Below are 9,348 nucleotides of genomic sequence, written 5' to 3'. Positions count from 1 at the left end.
GAGCTTCTGCACAGCAAAAGAAACTACCATCAGAGTGAACAGGCAACCTACAGAATGGGAGAAAATTTTTACAATCTACTGATCTGGCAAAGGGCTAAAATCCAGAATCTACAAATAACTTAAACAAATTTACAAGAAAAAATCAAGCAACCTCACCAAAAAGTGGGCAAAGAATATGAACAGACACTTCTCAAAAGAAGACATTTATGCAGCCAACAGACACATTATGAAATGCTCATCATCACTGGCCATCAGAGAAATGCAAGTCAGAACCATAATGAGATACCATCTCACACCAGTTAGAACGGCGATCATTAAAAAGTCAGGAAACAACAGGTGCCGGAGAGGATGTGGAGAAATAGGAATACTTTTACGCTGCTAATGGGCTGTAAACTAGTTCAACCATTGTGGAAGACAGTGTGGCGATTCCTCAAGGATCTAGAAATACCATTTGACCCAGTGATCCCATTACTGGGCATATACCCAAAGGATTATAAATCATGCTGCCATAAAGACACATGCACACATATTTTTATTGCGGTACTATTCACAACAGCAAAGACTTAGAAATGTCCATCAATGATAGAGTGGATTAAGAAAATGTGGAACATATACACCATGGAATACTATGCAGCCATAAAAAAGGATGAGTTCATGTCCTTGTGGGACATGGATGAAGCAGGAAACCATCATTCTCAGCAAACTATCGCAAGGACAGAAAACCAAACACTGCATGTTCTCACTCATAGGTGAGAATTGAACAATGAGAACACTTGGACACAGGAAGGGGAACATCACACACTGGAGCCTGTCGTGGGGTGGGGCGAGGGAGGAGGGACAGCATTAGGAGATATACCTTACGTAAATAATGAGTTAACGGGTACAGCACAGCAACATGGCACTTATATACATATGTAACAAACCTACATGTTGTGCACATGTACCCTAGAACTTAAAGTATAACAAAAAAATAAAAAAGACAAAAAAAGTATTATTTAATAGTAAGCTGTAGAATAAAATCATAATTAAAAATATCCCTTATACCGAAGTATAGTTCAGCAAAAGCAGTATATATTTTATGTAATGATTGAAGATGAAATGCTAGCTAATATCAGAAGTGATAGAAGAATAAAAAAAGATCGATTTATTGAATTTCCTCTTTTTCTCTTACTGATTAATTCCCTAAGTTGTAGTTCATAAATAATTACAGTTATGTATTTTAAAATGTACTAACAGATAAAATATTTTTATTTTATTAGAATGTATTAGAATATTTTTTTAAAGTTTTATTTATTTTTATTCAAACTATGCTTTGTTTTTCATTACCTTCCTGCATTGGCTAGAACTTCAAATGCAATGTTGAATGGAAGAGGTAAGACTACCTATAATGACCTTAGAATAAAAATGTTCAATATTTCATCATGAAATATCACATTAGCTATAAAACTTTGATGAGGTTGAGAAAAGTCTTCTGTTTCAAGTTTACTAACAGTTTTTATAATTAATGTCTGTTGAATATTGTCAAATGCATTTTGCACATCTATAGGGTTGATAATATATTTTTTCCTTTATGTCCTTTAATATGGTGAATTACCTTAATTTTTAAATATTAAACTGACTCATTATGATATGATATGCACTTTCTTCCTAAATTGCTGGATTCGATTTGCTAAAAACTTTAAAAATTAAAAAAAATTTCCCCTTTAGTTTTATGACAGATGTGGATGTGTAATTTTCTTTACTTGAAAAGTCTTTGTCAGGTATTGTCGAGAATTATGCTGTCAAATTTTCCTCTTCCTCTATGTCATAAAAGAATTTGTGTAAAACTGGCATTATTTCTTCCTGAAATGTTTGAGAGAATTCTCCATCTCTGAATTGAATTGAATATTGAGAATTGAAATCAGAAATAGAATTAAAGTCATCTAAGCCTGGAGTTTTCTTCATAAGAAGAGTTAAAGTACAAATTCAACTTTTGAAAACAGATATATGAATATTCAGACTACATGATTTTTTCTTGTGTCTGTTTTGGTAATTTATATCTGTTAAAAATTTTGACAATTTCATCTAAGTTTTCAATTTTATTGGCATAAATTGTGCATAATATTCCTCATCCTTTTGATGAATATAGGCCCTATAATGATATTCTCTCTTTCATTTATAGTTTTTCTCTTTTTGATCCTGCAAGTAATTTCATTACTCTTTCGGAGAACCAACTGTTATCTTTGTTAACTTTTGTTATTGTTTGTTCTGTTTCACTGTTTTTGACTTTTGTATTTATTATATCCTTGCATCAACTTATTTTGATTCAGTTTTCTTAACTTCTAGCTTCTTAAGGTGAAACAGATATAAGTTACTTTATTACATGTTTGTTTTTTTCTAATATAAATATGTAAAGCTGTAAAATTTCCCCTAAGCACTGCTTCAGTTGCATCCAACAGTTTTCAAATATTATGTTTTCAAAATCATTCAACTTAAGATATTTAAAATTTTTTTCGTAACCTAAAAAACCTTTGTATCTCTTTATGTTTCCGTTTTTGCATCTCTAATATCACAGGGCTATTCAGAAAGATCTCTAAGGTCTCTATACAATTATCATTTTCTGGTTGATTGGTTGAGTATATTATTATAATTTTTAATTTACCATAATAAGCAGTTGACCTTTAGAATTTGGTAGGTTTTTACACTTAGTGTATTTTTTTTAGCACAAAGTAAATTATTAAAACATTTTTCCAATATTATTTTTAGGATCAAAATATTTGAATTTAGAAGATGCTACTCAGTAACTTTCTCTAGGAATATGAATTGCAATGTAAAAATGAAACCACACATTATATCCATCAACAATGGGAGACAGAAACCTGAGTCATCCAAACGTCGTAATCTATTTGGTGTTTATATCTTCAGAACAGGTATAAAATCAATGAACAAACATTCAAAACAAAGAACAATACTGAGAAATGAAATAATCTGAAAATACAGAAATGAAAGAACTTCTCTAAATGGGACTGTGATAAAATTTTAAAAAAATGTATCTGATATTCATTTCCAGTTCCTGGCACAGAGCTTCAAAAACCTGTGGAATTTCCTGAGTGATGGGAGAGTCTATGCTAATAAGGCAACTCTTGGCCTATCCCCTAGATAGTTTCAGGATAGGGCCTGTTCACCAGAAACCAACCACATGATTAGAAAGTTGGAACTTTAAGCTAGTCAGGGAATCTGGGAAGGAAGCGAGGCTGGAGATTGAGTTCAATCACATGTCCAGTGGTTTAATCAACCATGCATATGTGATAAAACTCTGATAAATACTCTGGACAGGAAAGCTCAGTAGCACCTCCTGGTTGGTGAAAACATGGACAAGGCAGGATGGTGGCACTGGCTAACTCCATTGGAGATAGCAAGGAAGCCCTGCATCCAAGACCCTCCCAGATCTTTTCTTATGGGTCTTTTCATTTGGCTTTTCCTGGATTGTATTCTTTATAATAAAATTGTAATTGTAAGGATAGTACTTTCAAAGTTTTGTGAGTCATTCTAGCAAGTTATTGAACCTAGAGAGGGTTGTGGGAACCACTGAGCTTGTAACTGGCCAGTCAGAAGTGCTGGTGTCCCACAGCCCCATTTACAGCTGGCATCTGAAGTGGAGCCAATCTTGTGGAAGACTGAGCCCTTAATTTGTGCAATTTGATGCTAACTCTGAGTGGTTAGCATCACATTTGTATTGTAGTACTCCAGCTTGGATTGTGGGGGTTGCAAAACAGGCATGTGTATAAAGAAAAGATGTGTACTTATGGCAGAGAACCCCAGTCACAATCCTTATCCAGGCTTGTTTCTGACGTAACATTAGATTTTTGTTGCTGTTATTGTTGCCTATTTCAGTTAGGCATGTGTTCACCCAGCTAAAGCAATATTTCTCGGCCTCCATTAAAATCCTGGCCAACAAGATTTATGCAGAACTGTTATACATCCTCATCTACTCTTTTTATTATGAAAGCTATTTGCTGTCTCTGCTGTGACACTTACGTCTTAACAGCAGATAACAATTCTTAGCTGTTTTTGTTTTTCTTTCCTGAGAGTAGCATCTGAGATCCAAAATTTGAATCTCTTTAAAACATGTATCATACTACATAGACTTAATACATTTTTTCTGAAAGATTAATAAATTTTGTTGAAACCCCCAAGAATGTGTGGTGGCCAATTGATAATAGTAAGTCACAAGCCCTGGATTCCATACAGAAAAGGTGTACACTAATATGCACAGTCACTATTTCCAAAAACATTTGCACAGAGTGTGAAAGAGGCACCTGCAGGAAAAACTCCTCCATTAGGGCCATGGTCCACCGATAGTGCAGCTTCCAGGATTTGGCTGGGTGGCTGATGTCTGCTGCATGGAGAATCAGGGACATGGTTTTGGCTCTGTCAATCCTGTCAAACCAAGGACATGCTTACATTATTCAAAAGAAAGGAACCAATTACAGTCTTTCCTGAGGCCAAGCCCCTGGAATTTTAACCTGACAAACAAACAAACAAACAAAACCTACCCTTCAGGCTGCTGCAAATTGCTTCTTATATTTTTAATTTGCTGGAAGTGACCTGACATGTCTGTAGATAAAACCATTTCAATCACTAGGTTCCGAAGGTCCCTGTAGAGTCACCAAAAGGAGAAAGGTTCATTCAGTCCTTTATTGGAACATTTCTATAAATAATCACTCACCATATTTTATTGTTCTTAATGGATATGAACACAAAAGATGCTACCTTTTAAATGTGCAAGTCCACACACAAGTTTGACATTATTTTACCTTTCAACTGTCATGGATCTAAGAAGTTGCCAGCAGCGTGAATGGCAATGATGTTCACACCTCCCTGAAGAGCAAGTGCTTTCCCTTCTCACTCCCACAACTCTTCTGCAGTCATAATTCCTAAATATTATTATTTTTAATCTGAAAGGAACTTTAGCCATTTTAAAGAAAAACTATTCCAAATACAGTATTATATAGTATTTCAATGCTTTGGGGGAAAAAAAGTAGTCCAGTTGGGCCTGAGACTATTCTAAATCCACATGGTCAACCAAACTAAAAGGTTTGATGTCTCAGAAAAGAGATAGGGATAAAAAGGGCATGAGTTTTCAAGACCCTCTCTGATCCTTCTTCATTTTGCATTTTTAAACAAAACTACTGCTATTAATAAATCCAGTGCTATTCATTCAATATTTATTCAGCAAGGCACTGAACTGTAAGGATTAAATGTCTTCATATAATACATATGGATATTAGAATACTTCAGCAACTAGTTGCTTTGTATGTACATAAAGACAGTTAATCCTCCTAACAATCCCTGAGGGAGCATTAATATTTCCCAGCAGAGGAGACTGAGTCACCCAGTCACACAGCTAGTACATGGCTCAGATAAGATTCAACCCAAAAGTTCCCACTTCCAAAGCAGACACATGGACCACTCCACTGTGCCAAGCTCCCATCATAAGAACCCCAGAGAAACCAAGATGCTAAAGTGAGTAGTGATTGTCTAAGCTTTTGGGATCTGACCCTACATAACATAGACAGAGCCACTGGTATTACTGACTATTGTAACCAAGACACTGTAAATAATAACCATGTCACACAGCCTCACACTTAGTAGAAAATAAGGCACCCAGCAAAGGCTTGCATGTTCCACAATTCCTTGCTTGCTCTATACAGATAAGTTGAAAAAATGACTTGTACTGGAAAATATATTTCATTTTCATTGTGTGGTGTGGCCAGTAGGATAAGCTGAACCAAAAATGTGAAGGAAACTTGAATTATGATCTTGCACAAAGATATTTTACTTAAAGATGATATAATCTATTCGATGATTTGTTTTTTAAAAAACTACATATTGATGGTTCTTGCTGAAAATCATGAGCACTCAACATTTCTACTGAATTTTTAGATGGAAGCCATGAGAATCAATACTCTGCTTACTGTTTATGATATTGGATAGCTTGCTTACTTTTATTCAAGTAGTAAGGGAAAGGAAGCTATTAATAAAATTATTCTCAATTACATTTTTTTCTCTGAAAATATGACAAGACCCATATTTGAAAAGCAACTGAATAAAAACATTTATGTTAACTAAGGAAAATGAGACTAGCGTTTAAGGAAATAAATAGAATCTAATAAATGTATTGTGCTTTGCATATAAATGATCAATAAATGCCAGATGTTATCAATAATCAACTAATTATATGTCACTAAATTAGGCAAAATAAGAAAACGTTACTTAATTTATAAAATTTTCTTGTTAAAACTTTTAGATTAATGCATTTATTTTTACTAAAAGTACTTTAAGAAATAAACAGATATGTAAACAGAAAACATGAGTCTTTAAGAAGATATTCATATTTTGATTCTTAGTAAAATATTATTAAAGGTATAGTATCAAATATGTATTTTATAGATTTTTAGAAAGTATTGAATCTATTAAATTCTAAAATGTATATAATATGTACACTATTTATCAAAACAATTCTTTAAAAACATTCAATTAAAATGACTCTGAAGTTACCAAACAGAAACTTAGAGAATTACAGCAGTAAATTATTAGAATAAAATAGTTAGAATGGTAAATAACAAAATATAATAGGAAATAAAATTGCACTGAAATAGCAACAAGTCAACTTTGAGGAAAAAAGATTTATTTCTTCGAATAACAACAAAAATTAATATTATAAAAATTATCTATGGGAATGGTAATCACTGATTAAGAAAATAAACTAATACCCTAGATGTAAATAATCTCTTAGGCTTTAGGAAATATCTCAGAACTTGTCTGCTTGTTCCTACCTTTGACCATCTAATCGCTACATAGCCCAACAGTGGTCTCTTTAAAATTCTTTTACAGTTAGATCCTGGCATTTCTAGACTGTAAATCCTCTTGGGCTACTATTTCCTACAGAATACAGTTAACCCTTGAACAGCATAAGTTTGAACTGTGTGGGACCACTTATGTACATATTTTTTCCCCCTCCGTCACACCTGAGAAGCAAAATCAGTCCCTTCTCTTCCATTCTCCTCTTTAGCCGACTCAGCATAAAGACAGAGGATGAAGGCCTTTTTGATGACCCACTTCCACTTAATAAGTAGCAAATATATTTTCTCCTCTTTATGATTTTCCTAATAACATTTTCTTCTCTCTAGTTATTTTATTTTAATAATATTGTAGTTAATACACATAACATACAAATTATGTATTTATCAACTTCTATATTATTGGTAAGGCTTCCTATCCAGAGTGAGCTATTAGTAGTTAAGTTTTTGAAATGTCAAAAGGTATACATGGGTTTTTAGCTGAATGGGGGTACCCCAACCCCTGTGTTGTTCAAGGGTCTACTGTAAAATGAAAGGACTGAACTGTGTCTCCAAGAGAAAGTTCCACCTTCCCTCTATCTGGCAGCATTTTCTAGAGCTGCAAAAATGAGCCCATATTTCTAGAAATGGCCTTGAAGAACCAGGAAATTTTGAAAATTTGAAAAAGTACTCATAGGAGATTTAGGCTGATTTAAAACTCTGATTTTTATCTTTTACGTTTTTAAATATTTTTATGTCACTTTCCTTTTTGATATTTCTTTTTACCTTGATTTAAAAACCAAAAATGAAAGCAAAAGGCTTTGATATTTACATTCAAGTGGAAACCTTTTCTAGTCAATTAAATGACTTTTAATATGATTTTTGTTAAAGATAAATATAGGTCTTTTTCTTTTCTTATTATAAGTGAGTCCCATAGAATATTAGGGACATAGGCTAAGAAGATTCTATGATTAATGAAGTTCGTATTTAATTGATTGTCCTTTACTTTTATTTGTGAAGTCCAGCAACCCTATTGTCAATTGAAGGAGATAATAATGACCAAAGGATCAAGAAAAAGAGAAGAAAGGTTATACAGAGGGATAGGGGTACATCTCATATTTCCCTACATAGCAATAAGTATCAACATACCACGTAATTTTTTTCAAGCAAACAGATGCTTTGGAGAAATGTGTAAGATTTCCTCTGCACTTGGGTCATTTTAGTGTATTGGAATTTTTTCCCACATGTTTAACTTTTTGTTTTTAAAAAACCCTTAACTCCACATCTTTTAAAAAATAATATATGAAAGAATGAATATAATGCCAAAATGTTGAATTTATGTAACACCACTATAAAGATACCCCATACTGATAAACATTGAGCACAGCTCCATTCCAGAGAGTGTATAATTATGTATGTAAAAGTATTTGTTGTGTTGTGTGTGGTCTTATTCAGACATACAGATGTTGAGTGGACCTGGAAATACTCCAGCTCCCTTTAACAGAGTCTGGCTCTGAACAAAGTCCCTAAGTACTAATCCTTCTCAGAGTCATCCAGTCAACAGTAATTAAGTTTGTAATATGGGGAATGCATCAAGTTTCATCTTTTTTCTTGACTTTAAATCACATAATTTATCCCTTTCCTGAAATTAAATTTCCCCTAGGTTTTCTCTGAAACTCACCTCCAGTCAATTTCCCCTAGGTTTTCTCTGAAACTCACCTCCAGTCATCTTTGGATAAATTTACCAAGATATTCATTTCTTCTTCTTGCATAAGTCGATAAGCTGCACTCACATGGTGATTCTCAAGGACAGAGCGATCATTATACAAAATGGCAACATCTGACCTAAGAATTAAAAACAAAATGCCCAACAGAGGATTTCTTTACACATCATGAATGTCTAATAAGACTTACTCAAGTATCAGGTTATCTGACCAGTAAACATCCTATAATTGAACAGTGAGAATTATGGAAGGACTTAAGTTTCTTTTATTTTTTACTGTATGATATTTTAAAATTTTATATAAACTTTATTTATTAGAGAAGTTTAAGGCTCACAGAAAAATTGAAGATGGTACAAAATTTCCCATATACTTTCTTCTTCCACACATGCATAACCTCCCCCATTGTCAACATCCCCAACAAGAGTGGCATTTTGGTTACAATTGATGAACCTATACACACACATCATTATCATCCAATGTCCACAGTTTAGATTAGGGTTCACTCATGGTGGTATACATTCTATGAGTTTAGATAAGTGAATAATGACATATATCTACTATTATAGTACCATACAGAGTAGTTTCTCTGCCCAAAAATCCCTCTGAGCTCCACCTCTTTGTCCCTTTCTCTCCCCTAACCCTGGCAACCACTGATTTTTTTTTTTTTTTTTTTTTGAGACGGAGTCTTGCTCTGTCGCCCGGGCTGAAGTGCAGTGGCCGGATCTCAGCTCACTGCAAGCTCCGCCTCCCGGGTTTACGCCATTCTCCTGCCTCAGCCTCCCAAGTAGCTGGGACTACAGGTG

At 33.9% G+C, this 9,348-nt stretch overlaps 1 protein-coding gene across 5 annotated transcripts in view; it reads right to left on the bottom strand.

Annotated features, from left to right (window-relative positions):
- PDE1A (phosphodiesterase 1A, calmodulin-dependent) overlaps positions 1 to 9,348 on the bottom strand; it is a 386,517-nt gene that overhangs the window by 59,061 nt on the left and 318,108 nt on the right. For all 5 annotated transcript variants that reach the window (XM_011956691.1, XM_011956690.1, XM_011956693.1 and 2 more), the window contains 3 exons: positions 8,541 to 8,666; positions 4,536 to 4,637; positions 4,299 to 4,419 (listed from right to left, as the gene is read on the bottom strand). In XM_011956691.1, coding sequence (XP_011812081.1) covers positions 4,299 to 4,419; positions 4,536 to 4,637; positions 8,541 to 8,666 — 349 coding nt within the window. The remainder of the gene's footprint in view (positions 1 to 4,298; positions 4,420 to 4,535; positions 4,638 to 8,540; positions 8,667 to 9,348) is intronic.

This window comes from Colobus angolensis, unplaced genomic scaffold, assembly GCF_000951035.1.
Source record: "Colobus angolensis palliatus isolate OR3802 unplaced genomic scaffold, Cang.pa_1.0 Scaffold421, whole genome shotgun sequence".
Taxonomy (NCBI): Eukaryota; Metazoa; Chordata; class Mammalia; order Primates; family Cercopithecidae; genus Colobus; species Colobus angolensis.
Note: the sequence above shows the minus strand (reverse complement) of the source record. Positions and strands in the feature narration are given on the sequence as shown.